The sequence below is a fragment of the Culex pipiens genome, chromosome 3 (genome assembly GCF_016801865.2).
Source record: "Culex pipiens pallens isolate TS chromosome 3, TS_CPP_V2, whole genome shotgun sequence".
Classification (NCBI taxonomy): Eukaryota; Metazoa; Arthropoda; class Insecta; order Diptera; family Culicidae; genus Culex; species Culex pipiens.
In genome coordinates, this window is record NC_068939.1 from 135,832,712 (window position 1) to 135,852,250 (window position 19,539).

Here is a 19,539-nt window from a genome sequence, read left to right on the forward strand (position 1 = left end):
GGGGTTGGGCACATGCTTGATCCGTATGGCATTTAGAGCAACTCCAGTAAATAATGGTAAATACGTGGTAAATATGGATGCACGTGATGCACGAGAAGCGGGGTGAGAATTTAAAAGAAATTTTTGATCAGTGTGGGCTGTGACGTTTCTAAACGTCATTGGCATGAACTGTCACTTAATTTGTTTCGGTCTGCGTTTTTGAAAAAGATCCGGATGGGGCAAAAAGTAATCCGAAATTTAGCAAGGACTGGAGCCGGGAGCTGAGAAATTCGGTGCTGTGTGCAAACGAACCCCCCAAGCAAGACTAAAGGCTATACATTTTTTTTCCTTCGAAAAATGGAATAGAAAGCCACGCATTCCGCCGCAAACTTTTAACTTTGACACTTGCTCAAGTGAAGTATTTAATCAAGAATGACCGAGATCTTGACCGAGATGCAGCCTTGCGGCCAGTTGGTTGGCCATTCCTGCTGTCTCACTCAGATCGCGAACGACTCCAAGTACACGGACATTGTCCTGTCCTTTTCGAACGACATGACCCAGATCTTGTGGAAGCTAACCCGGGACGACGCCAACTACGACATCCCGCAGAAGCGTCTGACTTTAGACGGCAACAACGCCATGTCCGATTCCTGGGACAAGACCTTCCGGCTGTGGGGGTTGGCCGCTGTCGGGTCGACCGCAGCTCCGGAAAAAAAGCTAAGGAGGCAAGGTTGTCATATTTATTTGTAGGTTGTTCATATTTAACAATACAAAAAATAAAGCTTAAACCACAAAAACTAATAAAATCCAAGGCGACTTCAATGTTCGTCTCTCGTCGAAATCCAAGATAAGGAGTGAGGAGACCAAATAAGGTCAAATAAGTTTAAAACATGCATATGCAACAGCTAGATGCGTCTGCAGCGTAGACGCGTGCAGGAAGTAATCGCCGGCGCCTTTTCCTTGGCCAGTTCGAACGCGTCCCGGACGAGCTTGGCACCGTCTCCGGTGGACATCTGCACCAGCTGTGGCCCGGCCAGCTTCAGGAAGGTCGACTTTGTTTACGTCACACACGTACGAGTCAACAGCGTGCAGCACTCCCTTCGGCGGATGAATTCCCAGGTTCTTGAACTTGTCCTTGCGCGGCATCGACAGCACGACGGTCCAGCCTGCCAATGTCCGAGTACTGCTCGGTGGGCCGTTCGCCCACCTCCATCGACTTGACGCGCGCGTCGTACTCGGCCGGAAGTGTCTCCAGGATGAGGTACGAGTCCAGTTCACGCCCACCAAATCGCCCGGCTTGAGCTTCTCTGGATCAACCAATCCAATTACGGGAAAAAAGTACGTCAGCCGTGTCGATGTCTTAATGACGGTGCGTTTGCCATTCCGCTATGAATCCAGCACCACCACCACCCCGTCGTCCTCCGTCTCCTGCGGGTCCACGTACAGCAGCTCGATCGACTTGTCCTCCAGGGTTGCCGCCATCTCGCTTGCTGGTGCCTTACTGAGTCCGGAACACGCACTAAATTCAACACAAAACAATGGAAAAATCGGATTTACTACGACGAACTTGACGACGAAGCTGCTGCCTCTGGAAATTGCCAGATGATAACAGAACGCCAGCGAATCTCCCGGCCGGGAAATGTAATATAATACATACATAATCGAACTCGATTTCGTGTAATGCCGATCCTCCGTGTAGAGACAGATTGATTTTTTTTGTTTGTAAACAATCAGCAGTGCGCGCGTTTTCCTGTCATGTGAAAAACACTGAAATAAAATTCATAGAGGAATGGTGTATGCACGTGAATATGGATGCACATACGGATCAACTTATGAAATAAATGCAATATATTTGGAGTGACCACCTCGTGTATTTACCCGTTCTGGCTTGCTTTCACTGCCGAAAACGAAGTTGACTTTATAGCTGTCGGCCACTAATTGCTAGTACCAACCACTAGTGTCTTCCTTTTTAACTACAAGGACTTCGCCGCTCTGGGCTCCTAAGTGTTTGAGTAGGTACGGCACGGAGCGATGGCGACGGATACCCATATTTGCACTTAGAATGCACTTAGAGCACCCACCGCGGGATTCGAACCTTTTCGCTTTCACTGCCGCTGCGGTCAATTTCAAGTTTCCCTTGACTGGATCCTTGCGCTTGTGATTCTTGTCGGAAAAAAATTAAAAAAAAAGTTCAAAGATTCCTAAATAAAAAAAAAACTACAAAATCAAAACTATACAAATGAAAAGTGGAGAGCGATCTAGAAAGTGTGGGTGCACCACGAAATTGGAAACATGCAGCCATGGACCGAGCTTGTTGGCGCAGAATCGTGCAGCAGGCCATGTTAATGGTGTAGCGCCAATAAAAGTAAAGTAAAGTAAAAATAAAAAAAATTAAAAATGAAAAATTAAAACCTAAACATTGAATTACTTTAAAAAAAAACAAGTATTTATTTTAAAATTAAAAATATTATGAATCCAAAACTTCCAAAGTTTTTACACTCAAGTTTAAAAATTGAGAAATTTTAAACTTCCGACATATTTGAAAAAATTTAAACATTTGAAAATTAAAAAAAAATCGAAATGAAAATGTAAGAAATCATAAGCGGTAGACCGGGGTTCAAAACCCGGCTCGGACCAACACAACTGGTGATCTCTTTCCTTCTGGATTCGATTGCTTAGTAAAGACAAGAAGAGTGCTAGGCGTCATCTAACCTAAGGCACTCTCCAGGATCCCTTCGAAAGATTGGCTGCTCTAGGGTCTGATTCTAGGGGGGTGCCACTTAGGTTCTGGCGGGTTTCTCACTTCTGAAACTGCTGAAACTGCGTGATCGGCTCCGTCGGCTCCAGATCCGATCTGAACCCACGATTTTTTCCAAGCAAAGTTAACTGAATCCATCTAAGCGTGTATCACTCTGCAGAGCTGTCAATCGTTTTGTTGTTTTGTTTTCCTCCAGTTTCATCACAAAGGGCGAACGTGTTCAAGTTGAACGGTGTTTTGTAGGTGTTTGGCCAATTGAGTCTGTCTGTCTGGTCTGATTAGATTAGATTAGATTTATATTATTTTTATTATTTTATATTATTTTTATTATTATTATATTTATATTATTTATATGCTATAGCATTTTTTAATTTTTGCGTTGCAATTGGGTACTAAAGCCCTATGTCAATTTTTATGTACAACGGTAAAAAACACGATCAAAACCCATTTCTAATCACTTTTTTTAATTTTAATGCAAAAAAAATAATGACAAGACAACATTTTTTCGATGGATCAACTATGGTCCCCTTGGAACAAGCTGTCAAGTAGGAGCTTTTCTGTCAAGAAGGACCGCGAGGTTAATTTTTCAAAATTGATTTAAAAATCCATTTTAAACTCTTTGTGGTCGTACAAAGGGTAATTGTACTCAGAAAAAAAAAGCTTTATCGCTGTAAACAATAATATCAGCAATCTAAGCTTCATTTTAGGACCCAATTAATGTGCCAATGTGGAGTTCGTCGTTGTTATATTTGTCCCCCAACTGACAGTTCAAAATATGGACAGATATGACAAATCTCGATGTTTACAGTAGTCGGGCATGTACGTTTGTCAAACACGTTCTGACATGAAGTCCCTTTGTTCAGTTATCGCACTTACAGCAAATTTTTAGGGTGTGTCAAGATACCACGACAAGATTGAAACCGATTGAAACTTCTTTCATATGAAGAGCGACAACAATGCACGGAGTTTTTCCGTTTTTTATTGAATATCTCAGGATTGAATTCTAGTTTTGGGGATTTGTGAAGGTCAAAAGGCTGCACGAAATGGCGTTCTTAGCTTATCAAGCAAAATGCACGTGCGACAAGATAACACGACAACGACGATTTGTAAACACATCGTCCAACTTGCTCAAATCAGTGTATTTACACGCACGTTCAAAACCACTCAAAGAGCTATGTATTACACTACCACAAACAAACTCGCACTTTTTCGTGTTTGACAGTTTGCCAAACTCGCAAACTTGTTTGCGGCAAACTCGCATAAGGCTAGTATGCAGATCGGAAGGAAAGGGGTCAAGAAACAGCTTTACGAACAGCAGAACTAAGGAGAGGGAGCGATTTCTTGGGGCTTTTCTTTACCCTCTCTGGCTTGCTTGCGCTGCCGCTGCTGCCCATTTGATTTTTTTCTTGACCGGTTCCTTCCAAAGTGCGTATACCGCTATACAAAGCAAACTGACAAACTCTCAAAAGGTGCCAAACTGACAAACTGTCAAAAGGTGCCAGCGAGTTTGTTTGTTTGTTTGCCGTAGTGTAAAAGCTCCTTCAGTTTTCGTCAAAACAGAACCTACTCAGAAATGAGTAAAGGGGACATCTGTCAAATTTAAGTAAATTTCACTCAGATCTGGGTGGATATCCCTAAGTTTTCGTGAAATTCTAAGTGAAATTCACTCAAATCTGACAGATGTCCCCTTTACTCATTTCTGAGTAGATTGCAGATCATACTGCTTCACAAATCCACATTGGCCGATTCACATTGTTCTGCTTGACATAAATTTAAACCCCTCGTCGCGTATTTTGTCAAACAAGTTCAGTACGTCATCGCCGAACGGCCCACATAAGTTTTTGTTGACGTTCGTCTTTTGCATTCGTCCCCGTCCCGCTGGCCGTGCAGTGTCGTTTCGTGCAACAAAAATCACAATAAAAATCGTAAATTTCTACCGTCGATTCCCCCCGTTGTCGTAATTAAGCGACTCTAATTGGCACCGCGCGTGTTGCCCCAATGCAACAGTAGACGACCTCCGGTGGAAAGCAACGCAAATTGCAATTTCGTGGTGTGAAAGTTCCGTATCCGCGAATCGGCAAAAACTCGCGAGTGGTCGTGTGTGTCCCACTTTTCCTACGCGCGGGGCCGGGAACCGTGATTCCGGTCGGGTAGCCTAGATGAAAATGAGCGCACCCCGGCTGGTCGCCCGGGCTAGCCGAAGCCGATTCTTCGTGGGTCTCGGCATCCTCATCCTGATGGTGGGCTTCGTGGCCATCTTCCACAGCTCCCAGCAGCAGCTGGACCAGCTGAGGAACCTTTCGATACGGTGCGAGCAACAGCAGGAGGCCATCTCGGCCAAGATGCAGGGTACGATGAAAGAGGGTCTGGTTGAAGGGCTTGCGTTTAATAGATTTGTCTCTTTACAGTTGTCGTCGACCAGAAGCTCCGGCTGGAGAACTCGCTGCAGTCGGAACGGCTGGTCCACGAGCAGAGCCGGGTCGAGCTGCAGCACAAGGTGCACGACGAAAAGGAGCAGCACACCAAGGCGGACCAGGAGGCAAACATCCGGTACGCGGCGCTGCAGCAGCATTACACCCTGATGAAGAGCCAGCTGGACGATTTGACGGATGAATGTTCCAAGAGCAAGCGGAAGCAGCTGGAGGAGATCAACTCGTTGCAGCGCAAGGTGACCGAACTGCAGGGAAAGGTGGCCCTGCACCGGAAGGAGTCGGCCAGCGATGTCGAGCAGATGAAGGTGGGAAGTTCTAGGGGTTTTCTAGGGAGTTGCAATTATTCTGTATGATTTTTTCAGGCCCAACTCGCTCAGGCAAAACAGGAAAAGGTCAACCTGGAGAGTACCTATCGGCAGAAGCTCGCGTTCAAGGAGAAAACCATCGAATCGCTGAAGCAGCTGAACGAAAAAATGGAAAAGGAAAATTCGCAGTACATCGAGCTGTGCAAAATTCCTCCGGGGCAGATGCCGCACCACTACAAGGCGGCGGAAGTGTTTGAGCAGCTTCCGCCGGGCATCCCGAACTCGGGCCCGCTGCGGAACTTTGCCGAGCAGATTTCCGTGAGTGAAGATTTGTATAAAATTCCCGTAGTTTTGCGCAATCGAACAACTTCTACTAACGGTGTCGGTGCTCCTCCGGGGAAGGCCAGCGAGGAAACGCGCGGTGTGATCGCTAAGCCGTTCGAAACTAACGCCGTCAGGCCAAGGCCAGCTTCCGCAGCCGATGGGGGCGTTATTAATTCTGTGGAAAATTTTCAGATCATTCCCAAGCCACTGCCGCTGGTGTTCGAGGACGAAAGCAAGAAGCAACAACCCAACAACCAGAACGTTCTGCAGCAACCGCAGCTGTTGAAAACCTCCACGTCCATTTCGTCGGCGTTAAACAAGAAAACTTCCGAAAGGAACAGTAATCTCCAAGTGCCCATCCTGGCCGCACCGACCGTAGTCTCCCCGGAGGGCAGCAAATCGTCCTCGTCCACGACCAGCACGACCACCGCCAGCAACGGCCTAGTGAAGAAACCCGTCAGCAAGCACCGCTTGCTCCCGGAAGGCGTCGTCCCTTTCCCAGAAAACATGGAAGACCTCATGAAGGTCGACGAGAACAACAGCGAAAACGCCATCAACAATCGGTACCAGAACGCGGCCTCGCACCCCAACGCGAACGGCGCCGACAAGCGATCGCGCAACGACAAAGATCTCAACTTTATGAACGCCAACGTTGAGCTGGAGAACGGCGCCCAAGAGGTGGACGACTTCAACCTCGGAGGCGGCGGCGGCGCGGCTGCAGCCCACAACGATCAGCTACAGCAGCCGAACGTGAAGGACAACGGCGGCGACAATCTGAACGCCGCCGAAGAGGACACCAATCTGTACGAGCAGAAGCAGTTTGCGAATCAAGGGCAAGGCCAGCAGCAGCAGCACGGTGGATTGGACTATAACGAGGTGCATCATCATGGTGGAGGCGCGAAGGGAGGAGGCTTTGGGGAGAAGTTGATCAATGAGATTGCGCGGGATCACGGCAAGGAGGGGGACAACTACCCGAACGAAATGGAGGAAGATTTGCATCTGGACGGGCAGCAGGAAGCGGAGGAGGAAGGTGATGGTGAGTAGACTGTTTTGTTTTATTTGTTTTTTGGTCTTGAAGGAATTATTTACTGCCAAAATAACCAATCATTGTGACGGTAAACAAGGGCGTCTATGTGAAGTGCCCATAAGCTGAATGGCGACCCGTTGTTTGGTTGCTAATCGTAAGGCCTTTTTGATGAAACTATGAAACCCTACCTTATGTCTTATGACCATTCGAAATTTTTAGCGAATGCATGGTGACTGAGCACTTCGTTCTTCTTCACTATGTTAACCTAATTTTGCCATTGTGCATTCGTTTGTTCACACATCGAGGTACATAATAGATTATTCACCGTGTAATCCGAAAATATCATTTACATTTTATTTTTCTTAACAGGAGTAGTGGTGTGGTTGACTTTGGTTAAATGGACCGCTACACCACCATTCCTTTCAAAAATAGTAAATATTACTTTCAAAAAATAGTTGTCACGGAAAGCGATAATACCTTTTCATATTGGCTGATGCCCGAAGTGATTTGTTTACCTTTTTTTGGTACACTCCGCAACCGTCAAACCATACAAAATTGCTGCCGGATCTTTTCCGGGAGAGTACCGGAAAAAAATCCGGCAGCAATTTGTATTGATTTGACTATTAGGTTTTACGCCGACTCGATTTGGAGGTTAGAAAGGAGTGCACTGTTTACATGGACTTAGCACAGTTCGATGCGGTCGTCGATTTTGTTCGGGGAAATTCGTTGACAATCGACGAAGACCATGTAAACAGTGCACACGAACTGTCAAATGACGTCACGGTGTAAAACCTAATCAGGTTTTACACCGTGACGTCACGAGCGCACACGCACACACATTTTTACTTAGACACACGTGCAAAAAATGTAAACAGTGCAGCCGAACTGTCAAATTTCTAACCTAAAAATCGAGTCGGCGTAAAACCTAATTGCTGATGGTGCCAAAAAGTTTGGTTATGTTCTGCTTGCAAAAGACTATTAGGTTTTACAGCGTGACGTCACGAGCGCACACGCACACACATTTTTACTTAGACACACGTGCAAAAAATGTAAACAGTGCAGCCGAACTGTTAAATTTCTAACCTAAAAATCGAGTCGGCGTAAAACCTAATACAGTACTTTGACAAACGTCAAAAATCAATAACAAAGAAAAATTACCGAGGGGTCGGTGGATGCAAAAATTAATATCAACAAATTAAAAAAAAGGTCCTATAAGCTATTGTGTTTCATATGTTTCTAGGACCTTTTCAAAAAAAAACTCTAGAAGTGAATGAAGTTTTCATGGATTTTAAAAGGGTACGCTCTAGAAATTTGTTTGAGTTTTTTTTATTATTATTTTTGTTTAAAAAAATTTACCTTCCATGTTCCCCTCGTCATGTTTTGATCAGCCCAGTCAGCGAGCAGAAGCATGTATACACATGGTGTCGATTTCTGGAAAAGTCAGGGAAAACCTGGAACTGTCAGGGAATTTTATTTGACCTGGAAAAGTCAGGGAAAGTCAGGGAATTTTAAGCTGGGTCAGGGAATTTCGATGATCTTAAAAACATTACTACAAAATTTCATTTCTTTTTGAAAATTCGCCATTGATGATGTATTTGAAAGTCTTTCAGGCCAAATTTTGCAACATTGATAATATTTAATTTTATTATATTGGTCAGTCCGGAAGGAACGCAAAACTCCATATAAAAAATGCTTCAGAAAAGAGTCACGAAGAAAAGGAACAGCAACGAATTACTAGCGCACACAGGGTGGGACAATATGAGGCTGTTGCCCCACCATCCTCAGAGATTTGTTCTATAATTGGTCGTTTGCTCAGCATATAGGGACCATAGAGAAAATCATACATTTTGTCAGAAAAATTAAATGATTCAAAAATTCTAATGTTGAAAAATTCGAACAATTGAAATAAATAAAAACCTGAAATTCTAAAGCACAAAGGTTCTAAATTTTGAAAATTTTGATATTTTGGAATTGTTGATTTTTTAATTTTTTAAATTCTTATTCTAAAATCTAAAAAAAACGTAAGGTTAGAAAATTTTCTAAAATTTCACTTTAGTATTCGTTAACTAAATTTTTATTTTTCTTAAAATTAAACTGAACTATGATTTAAAAAGGATCCAAAGTAATCTTATTTTGTGTAATCTAAAATGTAAGCAAAATAGTGATGGTGAAATGGAATTAAAAATTAAAGAATTAAATTCAAGAATTGAAGAAATAAAACAAAAATTTATGGAATAAACAGGGTTGTTACGGACGGCGCGAAATTGGCGCGGATTTCGTGGTAGCAATTTTGATTTAAAAAAAATATTGAGAGAGATAAAATTACTTTCAACATATAAAGAAAAATATTATCAAGAATCAGGATAGTTTGTTTTTTTTTTTCGTTGAGTGCAAAAACTTCGGTTTCTTACTAATTGAATTTTCTTCCGAAAATTTTTGTTTGTATTTTCTCAATAAGAAACGTCGAAAGATGAAGATTATGAATAGATATTTTTTTTTAAATGTGCTGTTGAGGATTACCTAAATAAATGTATTACTACACTCAACTCATTTTTAAACATACTGACTCTGAATATTTAAATTCTTTTAAGTTTTGAGTAATGTTTTTTACCATTATTAAGTGTTCTTTTATACTGGATACATTCAATTTTAATCTTGTGAATCTTAATCATATTTTAAACTTTTCCTGAAGATACAGACATTAGGATGTAACAAAAAATATTATTGGGGCATGTTCTAGTGGGTGTACTGTGCTTATATCCCAAATATGAGCTTGATTAGACGTAACAGAAGCTGGTCTCCGCCTTTGAATTTTAGATGGGATTCAACCAGTAGAAATATTTTTTTTTAAGGGTGCACAGCAACCAAGGAAGTTGTTGTCTTCTTATACCAAACATGTCGAACTTACGGACCCAATCCTGCAAAAATCTGATTTTAAAAATAGTCAAACTTTGTTGTAAATTATTTGGTTGAATGTACTTTAGGGGAAGAATCAATAATTATATCGATAGTTCCCGTAGTTTTGAAGATACTAAAATGTCTGTAACATAAATCTTGGTGCAAAAGCTCTGGTTGATGTGCACCGTTAATTTAAACATTCTTGAAGAAAAAAAAATCAGAGCATCAAAAAATTACAGCTCCAACATTCCTAATTGAATTCATCAGAAATTAGTAAATAAAATTTGGAAAAATAAAATTTGGAAAACCCAAAAAAATAATAAATTCATATTAAAAAAATATTAAAAGATCTGAAAACAAAATCAAAAATATCTATTTTCAAAAATAAAAAAAAATCAAGAGAACAAAAAGTTTATTTTCTTAAATTCTTAAATTCTTAAATTCTTAAATTCTTAAATTCTTAAATTCTTAAATTCTTAAATTCTTAAATTCTTAAATTCTTAAATTCTTAAATTCTTAAATTCTTAAATTCTTAAATTCTTAAATTCTTAAATTCTTAAATTCTTAAATTCTTAAATTCTTAAATTCTTAAATTCTTAAATTCTTAAATTCTTAAATTCTTAAATTCTTAAATTCTTAAATTCTTAAATTCTTAAATTCTTAAATTCTTAAATTCTTAAATTCTTAAATTCTTAAATTCTTAAATTCTTAAATTCTTAAATTCTTAAATTCTTAAATTCTTAAATTCTTAAATTCTTAAATTCTTAAATTCTTAAATTCTTAAATTCTTAAATTCTTAAATTCTTAAATTCTTAAATTCTTAAATTCTTAAATTCTTAAATTCTTAAATTCTTAAATTCTTAAATTCTTAAATTCTTAAATTCTTAAATTCTTAAATTCTTAAATTCTTAAATTCTTAAATTCTTAAATTCTTAAATTCTTAAATTCTTAAATTCTTAAATTCTTAAATTCTTAAATTCTTAAATTCTTAAATTCTTAAATTCTTAAATTCTTAAATTCTTAAATTCTTAAATTCTTAAATTCTTAAATTCTTAAATTCTTAAATTCTTAAATTCTTAAATTCTTAAATTCTTAAATTCTTAAATTCTTAAATTCTTAAATTCTTAAATTCTTAAATTCTTAAATTCTTAAATTCTTAAATTCTTAAATTCTTAAATTCTTAAATTCTTAAATTCTTAAATTCTTAAATTCTTAAATTCTTAAATTCTTAAATTCTTAAATTCTTAAATTCTTAAATTCTTAAATTCTTAAATTCTTAAATTCTTAAATTCTTAAATTCTTAAATTCTTAAATTCTTAAATTCTTAAATTCTTAAATTCTTAAATTCTTAAATTCTTAAATTCTTAAATTCTTAAATTCTTAAATTCTTAAATTCTTAAATTCTTAAATTCTTAAATTCTTAAATTCTTAAATTCTTAAATTCTTAAATTCTTAAATTCTTAAATTCTTAAATTCTTAAATTCTTAAATTCTTAAATTCTTAAATTCTTAAATTCTTAAATTCTTAAATTCTTAAATTCTTAAATTCTTAAATTCTTAAATTCTTAAATTCTTAAATTCTTAAATTCTTAAATTCTTAAATTCTTAAATTCTTAAATTCTTAAATTCTTAAATTCTTAAATTCTTAAATTCTTAAATTCTTAAATTCTTAAATTCTTAAATTCTTAAATTCTTAAATTCTTAAATTCTTAAATTCTTAAATTCTTAAATTCTTAAATTCTTAAATTCTTAAATTCTTAAATTCTTAAATTCTTAAATTCTTAAATTCTTAAATTCTTAAATTCTTAAATTCTTAAATTCTGAAATTATGAAATTCTGAAGTTCTGAAATTCTTAAATTCTTAAATTCTTAAATTCTTAAATTCTTAAATTCTTAAATTCTTAAATTCTTAAATTCTAAAATTCTTGAATTCTTAAATTCTTAAATTCTTAAATTCTTAAATTCTTAAATTCTTAAATTCTTAAATTCTTAAATTCTTAAATTCTTAAATTCTTAAATTCTTAAATTCTTAAATTCTTAAATTCTTAAATTCTTAAATTCTTAAATTCTAAAATTCTTGAATTCTTAAATTCTTAAATTCTTTAATTCTTTAATTCTTTAATTCTTTAATTCTTTAATTCTTAAATTCTTAAATTCTTAAATTCTTAAATTCTTAAATTCTTAAATTCTTAAATTCTTAAATTCTTAAATTCTTAAATTCTTAAATTCTTAAATTCTTAAATTCTTAAATTCTGAAATTATGAAATTCTGAAGTTCTGAAATTCTTAAATTCTTAAATTCTTAAATTCTTAAATTCTTAAATTCTTAAATGCTTAAACTCTTACAAATTCGAAATTCTTAAATTCCTAGGTTCTTGAATGCTGCCATTTTTGTTACCATCTTAGATTACAGAAAACCTGATAAAATTTTAAATATTTTTGGAGTTTTTTTTTCGGTAAGAGAAATTTTGAGAAGAAGATTTAGGAAAATTTGCTATGATTTTTCTAAGTGACGCTTTGGTAAGATTATCGAGTTAGAACTGTATCTTAAATTTAAAATATCAAGATCAAGGATTTATTACAATTGTTATTTTTTTTTATTTTTCTTTATTCAGATTTATTTCAGTTTTTACATCTTAATTTTTGAATGTTGAAATTTTTGATTTTTTTGCCAAAATGTTTGTTTTGGGATTTCCCTCTAGTTTACCTAATCCTAGCAAAAATACATTTTCAACATTTCAAGATTCAGCGTTCTGAGATTACAAAATTGAATGTCTTATGAAACTCTTTTGTATGTTTGACGCAAAATTATTATTATTTTTTAATGACGCGGTTTTTGCGCGGATTCGGTTTGGGATGGCGCGGATTTTTTTTTTTCGGTTTCTCCGTAACAACCCTGAATAAAGGAATTCAGGCATCGGGTCCAGAATGTCAAACATCCGAGATTTCATAGGGATTGTACAACTACATTTTACATATTTTTCCCAAACAACATTCAAGGGACAAGGAGGAGTTCCCGTGGTCAGATCGAGCTTAAATTTGGAATCTATTCTAAAACACCCAAATATCTAAGTTTTTGCTGAATCCATCGTTAAAAAAATAAAATAAAAAAGTCATTGGAGTTTTTCAATATCATAAATTTCCAATTTCCAAGGGAAATCCAAAGGCTCCAAACAATATTCTGTAATTCTGTAATTCTGTAATTTCGGAATACATTCGTCCGGCTTCAGCTGAAGATTCATGCTGTCCCATGTTGCATGTTCGAGTGTAGACCTACGGAAAACCTTGCCGCGAGGAGAGGTGTATGAACCGGTACATGAGCCACCTACGACATAATTCCTCGGGCGGCCCAGGTCAACTCGAAGTTACCCCAGGCACCCCCAGTGTAGGACACATTGGGGGTAGAAAGTGGATAGAATTTTCAGTGAATACAATAGTTATGACAATATAGGTTCATATAATCCTTATTCCTTGATCTTACCTTTTGACACTATCAAACCTAGCAATATTACTATTGCATCTTACCATTTCCTTTTGATAGTGTCAACCTCAAACCTTCATCCATTGTACAATTAACGCAGAATTTCCACTATATCCTTCATGCGGAATCGTCGTCTACTTTCTTCACCTTGTTATCACTTAACCACGACGCGATATTGTTCTCACATTTTATTGAGCTTCAACGATTGTTATTCACGCACTTATAAAAATACTTGTTCTGTTTTGTTGCTTTGTATACTTTAATTTTGGACATGATTATCTTTTCACTGTGAAATACACACTGTTGGCTGATACAATGACTTTTTCGGTCATCGTATGCTCGCAAGGTACATGAAAAAGAAAAAGAGAAAAAAAAAGAGAAAAAATGGGATAAGTACAATGTAAAATAAAATCGAACATTGAATAACAGACTAACACAGAAAGAAAGAATAAAGAAACCTTATTTATTGCAACTAGACAGAACTACCAACATATAACGAGAAGTTTACTAGAAAACAACTGAAGTTGTGAAATATGGGACGAGACAAACAAACTTGAATAGTTAACATATACATATATTAAAATAGATTGAACGTACCTTTAATCATATTAATAACAGTTATGCCCAAATTTCTTACCAATTTTTTTCAGCAGTTACATTTCTACAATAATGTATTGCGATTCCAAGATTGAAGAATAGAGTAATTAAAGTTTGTGAAGTAAGGGACAAGTTATAGCAATAGCAAAAAATAGATAGATAGATTTTACTAAATTATAATTATAATAATAGGAAAAATCTAGCTTGTTTTGAAAATAGCCAATGCACCAATTGCAAACATACAGCATTTCACGTTCACACCATATGGAGTAAGTGTGATAAACTATATGTCCACATTCGGCGCATCACCTTTTTCAAAATACAGGAAATGATAGAAGGAAGACCCCATTTTGTATAGTGGAAGATTTCTGCAACACCTTGGATTCGCACCAGACATTTTGTCTGAAATAAGAGAGAAAGACAAATATTAAATTGTGGTATTATCACTAAATCCTATCATCCTTTCACCCTCCAAGACATGGTCTATCCTTCGTGCCTTCGTGTCTTGGGTGATGGCGAATTCTACCTTCTTCAATGATCTTCGGACCACCTCCAACTAGAATTCACAACAGGACCTCCCTCGGCTCCAGTTTACAACATGACAGCGACGAGAACACAGCCGAATGGGAGTTGACAGTATCAAATGCATGCTATACCCTTTGCTTTGCTGGATACTTACTAATAGCAAAAGGCGAGAGTCCTGCGACTCTCAGCAATCATGAATACTGCCCATTTGCCACAATTTCCAAGGGAAATCCAAAGGCTCCAAACATATTGTTCGTAAAAAATAGAAAATAAAAAAAAATGGTGGTCTGGAGAGGTCAGGGAAAAGTCAGGGAATTTTATTTTGGGATTTGGATCGACACCATGATACAATAAAAATCTCTCCCCACTCACCAAATGGGTCCGGGAAGGAACTTCATCACAAAAGTTGGCTTCTGTCCGGGAGACCAAGCCCTTCCGCTGGCCATACGGAGTCTGTGCCCGAGGACGCAGCCTTGTGGCGATGCTCATCTTCGCGGTCACAAACCGGGCAGGCAATTTACTGGACTGGAACATGGCGGCAGCGAACTCACACGGTCTGCGAAGAACGATCACACCGGACCGCCAAAACTTTCGAATGAGGAAACAAAGCAAAGTCTCACGAAGCTTTCGTGAAACTGCATTTCAAAACAAAACAAGATCAATTTCAAGTGTTTTCCTCATCACTTTGAATAGTTCAACACAGTGGGGCAAATTCATGAGCAAAACACTTGAAAAATGTGAGCCACCCGAATGAAAATAAGGAGTCAAAAAATACCAAAAATCAATCGCCAAAACACTTGAATTTAATAATGGATTGGATTGAAATGGAAACACAAGCAAATTAGATCTAAGATGCGGCTTTATTGAATCATTCAAGTGTTTGGGCACTTGGAAAAAAAGGGTGGCGTATTTTCAGTGTGGTGCTAATTTTTCGTTCGTTTGTGTTTCCGTTCACCGACCGTCGTCAAGCAATGACGATCGTGATAGGCGCTGTGTGTGAGCGATCATATTTCGAGCATTCATGCACACATTCACAATCATCCCCCCTCAACAGAGCGTAGCCGCGACAAAGTAGAGTTTGCCAGCGCAGTTTAACGAGACGTAATGCGTGGTCGATTTCCAATCTCTCTCTTGCGTTCTCTCGGTGCGGTTTTCTGAGAAAACAAAAGAATCTTCGGCGAGTAAACGTGAACTAGAAAAATAGAGAAGGTTTAATACAAAGAGAATGCTCTTGCTGGCAATCACGAGATAAACGAAGAGATCTCGGTCATTCGATTTTTTCTTTGTATTTTTTAATTCGACTGAAACTTTTTTAGTGCCTTCGGTATGCCCAAAGAAGCCATCTTGCATCATTAGTTTGTCCACATAATTTTCCATACAAATTTAGCAGATGTCCGTACAAAAATGATGCATGAAAATTCAAAAATCTGTATCTTTTGAAGGAATTTTTTGATCGGTTTGGTGTCTTGGGCAAAGTTGTAGGTATTGATAAAGACTACACTGAACAAAAAATTAAACACGGTAGAAAAAAATTTGGTGATGTTTAATTTAACTTTTTGTCTTAGTGACAAACTTGATCTGCAAAAAAAAACGCTGTTTTTAATTTTTTTCATTTTCTGATATGTTTTAAGACAGCGACGAAACCGCGCCACTGCCGAAGCAATGACAGGAGGTGGATTCTGCTACAGCGTCGCGAGTGTTGGGTCAAACGTCATTCGATGTTGGGGTGTAGTTTTCGAGAAGGGCCAAATTTGAACATGCAGACTTTCTGCAAACCTACAGATTTTTGATCGAATGGGCCAAAAAGCAGTAAGAGAGAAAGTTCTGCGTCGTGCCTGGATATGGTCGTCGTGTGTGATGGATATGATCGGGGTGTGCGCCTCCAACCCATCGCTTGTCCGGCGCAGGGATGTGGCTCCACTGGCCTCGTCGTCAGCTGAGTGAACTTGCTATGAGCTGCTGCTTGCCGTAATCGTTGCTGGACTCGGGTGAGAGCGTTCTTTATTTTACTTTTTTCTATTTTTAGTTTATACTTTTGTCGCGTTCGGTTCCTTTTGTTTATTTTTTTAATTATTTTAACTGAATTTAAACAGTATTATATCATTAGTCATACAGAAGCGGTGCGCACGTCACAGTTTCCATTGTTTGCTCATTTTGCTCACAGCAAGGCCGGTTTCGTGATATTCTTTTTGAGTCTCGTGTTTGGTCGGTTCGATTCGGTGTGCGTTTGTTCAAGCATGTTTGTTCGATTTTTTTGCGTCACGTTTATTGAATTTAATGTTTGCGCATCCTTCTTTATTACGAATTAAATTTTATTTTATTTTTATGTTTTGTATTCATAACTTCATCGCTTCCGTAAACGTAAAAATGAATCGTACTGGAATACATGATGATTGAAATTTAGGCGCATGGATCTTTTCTTTCCACAGCCGGCTGTCTAAGATTAGATCTCAAACAAATGTTCGCGTCGGGATTAAAATATAAAATACACTGAAATAATAATAACACTTTCTCAGCAGCAGCATCCGACTGCTTGCTTTGAGAATAAATTTTCAATCCTGTTAAAATAATAAACTTTACTTAATCTAAACGGGAATTGTCTCAACAGCAGCATCCGATTGCTTGCCTTGAGAATAAAAATCTAACAGTTAACATCATTTATGCCAATGGTCGTATCGCTTGCTTAGGGCGAATCCCAGACCTTTACCCATCACAACTACCAACTCCACGCGACATTTACGCATCCTTGTTGTTTAAATTCAATTAAATTTGATCAAATGGTCAGTTTGATCGAGTTCCACAATAAGGTTGGGAAAAAGAGCCTGCGGTTTCGCTACCTTTTTCTAAGTAAGTTCAGCATCAACACTTCCCGTGCTCCTAATCCTTATTCCTCTCCCGGTGAATGGTGGAGATGGGAGCGGCCGGCAATGGATGGCTCTCATGGTGCTACCTGTCCTGTTCTGGTAGAATTGGTTTTAATTCCCTCTAATCAATTTCTAAGCAACCTGGGCTGGACAATTATCACACATACATGACGAAATCCAGTCTGCAACCCGCTAAGATCACCATCTCCATGCGAATGCGAATGCGAATGCGAATGCGAATCAAATGCCAACTTTTCAGAAATTTCCAGATTGTGCAAAAATCTTTGACCGAGTTATGAATTTTTTAATCAATACTAATTTTAAAAAAAATCGAATTTGCATTCAAAAGTATTTTAGTGAAATTTTGATAAAGAGCACCGTTTTCAAGTTAAAGCCATTTTTAGGTAACTTTTCTGAAAATAGAAGCAGTTTTTAATTTTTTAAATTAGTGCACATGTTTGCTCACTATTGAAAAAAATATTTTTGAAAAGCTGAGAAAATTCTCTATATTTTCCTTCTTTGAACTTTGTTGATGCGACCCTTAGTTGCTGAGATATTGCCATGCAAAGGCTTAACGGTGCACATCAATCAGAGCTTTTGCACCCAGGTTTTTGTTGCAGACATTTTGGTATCTTCAAAACTACGGGTATTATCGGAATAGTTTTTTATTTATCCCCTAAAGTACTGTCCACGATGTTTTTTACAACAAAGTTTGACTAATTTTACAATCCCGTTGATGCAGGATTGGGTCCGTAAGTTTGACAATTTTGGAATAAGAAGACAACAACTTCCTTCGTTGCTGTGCACCCTTAAAAACAGGAAAATTGATGTTTTCTAAATCTCACCCAAACAACCCACCATTTTCTATTGTCGATATCTCAGCAACTAATGGTTTGATTTACAATGTTAAAATATGAAACATTCGTGAAATTTTTCGATCTTTTCGAAAACAATATTTTTTTAAATTAAGACTAACATGTCAAAAGGGCGTAATATTCAATTTTTAAACCTTTGCAAACCAAAATTTATATTTCTATATTTTTCCATTCATCCTTTTACGTTTCCCCCAGTTGGTGAATACGATGATCCTACGGCGCTAAAGCAGGGCCATGCAGAGCGCAACTAGATGACACGTGCGTCATCATCGCAACTTCTGGAGAATCACAGCATGATGGTTTTTGCGGATATTAGATTCCCCTTTTTCAGGTTCCGTACTCAATGACAAAACACAAACACAACAAAAAAAAAAAGAGAGAATCTATTTTCTACCACACACAATTAGTGATGATAATTATGCTGATGATGGTACGAGGTTTGTTTCTAGTTAGTGCAGTTGTAGTAGATGTTAAATGAAGCCAAGATTTGCGTAAAATTGTGTATCACGAAAATTTATTGTAGAAGAAGCAGAAAAGTTGCATTTCGTTGTATAAAATACATGAACCCACGGGAAATTGTGACACAACTCGACCTTACTCAGTTGAGATTGTTCGAATATTAGTATATTTTACGCTAACCAATTTCCCAGTGGCGATTATCAAATGGAGAACATAGACCCATTTATTGAGATTTATTTAGTAAACGCAATACTGATATAACAAAATTATGAATCGAGTGCGTACCACCAGCGCTTCTTGCAGCGGTATCTTCCGTACTTGTTAGATTTAAGAGAGACCGGGTTGATTTTTCTTCCTAACTGTGAAAGTGTAACGAAACTAGCGTTTGTGTTACTTACGCCGCACAATCATATTATTAGTTTATTTGCGTTTTTTGTTAAATTATTCGAATTGAGTAAAAAAATAAATCGTGTAACCGTTCCACTAAATTTAGCAGTTTTCAAAATTATTTAACTTATGCTATAGTCTATAGTTTACTCAGAAAGACTCTTACGCTAAACGATGTTCGTCCTTTAGATCCTTATTTTGTTAAGATACAAGCTCAAACGTGATTATTATAATGTCAAGCTAAGTTTAATTTGGTTTAAACACGTCTTTTGTGCATGCATTATCAAATGCAGTCTGTTAGTGAGATTCAACGTGGTAGCTTCTTTTTTTTTTAATTATTGGTTCCTCTTCTCATTGCCATACATAAAGTCTGTATTTTCGGTGTTTTATTTTCCGAACAATTGCATAACTGCGAACGCAAACCGAAAACGGAACCTGTGTAGAAAGATAAGTCCACCTGTTTAAAACATTTGGTAAGCTTTTAAAGAAACCTAAACTTCACAACAACAACAAAAAGAAACATAATGCAAGTGCAGATCTTCTCACTGGTAGTAGTGAAACACCCAAAATTCATGTTAGTTTGTTTTAGGGACATATTTTTCCAATTTTATTAAATAATTTACAAACAAA

At 37.3% G+C, this 19,539-nt stretch overlaps 3 protein-coding genes across 4 annotated transcripts; 2 read left to right on the top strand and 1 right to left on the bottom strand.

Annotated features, from left to right (window-relative positions):
* The first annotated feature begins 2 nt into the window (after positions 1-2).
* On the top strand, positions 3-1,617 carry LOC120413795 (guanine nucleotide-binding protein subunit beta-like protein). Its single transcript, XM_052709357.1, has one exon. The coding sequence runs from the start codon at positions 412-414 to the stop codon at positions 727-729; it is 318 nt and encodes a 105-aa protein (XP_052565317.1). The 5' UTR covers positions 3-411; the 3' UTR covers positions 730-1,617.
* Positions 885-1,461, bottom strand: LOC128093396 (26S proteasome regulatory subunit 6A-B-like). Its single transcript, XM_052709975.1, has 3 exons — positions 1,424-1,461; positions 1,109-1,286; positions 885-1,031 (listed from the first exon to the last, which is right to left on the bottom strand). The coding sequence occupies exons 1-3, from the start codon at positions 1,459-1,461 to the stop codon at positions 885-887; spliced, it is 363 nt and encodes a 120-aa protein (XP_052565935.1).
* Positions 1,618-4,597: 2,980 nt separating the features above from the next.
* LOC120413778 (uncharacterized) lies at positions 4,598-19,539 on the top strand. 2 transcript variants are annotated; one of them, XM_039574722.2, is made up of 5 exons: positions 4,598-5,086; positions 5,146-5,474; positions 5,532-5,792; positions 5,991-6,834; positions 18,259-19,539. In XM_039574722.2, the coding sequence occupies exons 1-5, from the start codon at positions 4,897-4,899 to the stop codon at positions 18,312-18,314; spliced, it is 1,680 nt and encodes a 559-aa protein (XP_039430656.1). In that variant the 5' UTR covers positions 4,598-4,896; the 3' UTR covers positions 18,315-19,539. The 2 variants fall into 2 exon arrangements, with proteins under 2 accessions (XP_039430656.1, XP_039430655.1); XM_039574721.2 differs by having other exon boundaries at positions 5,532-6,834.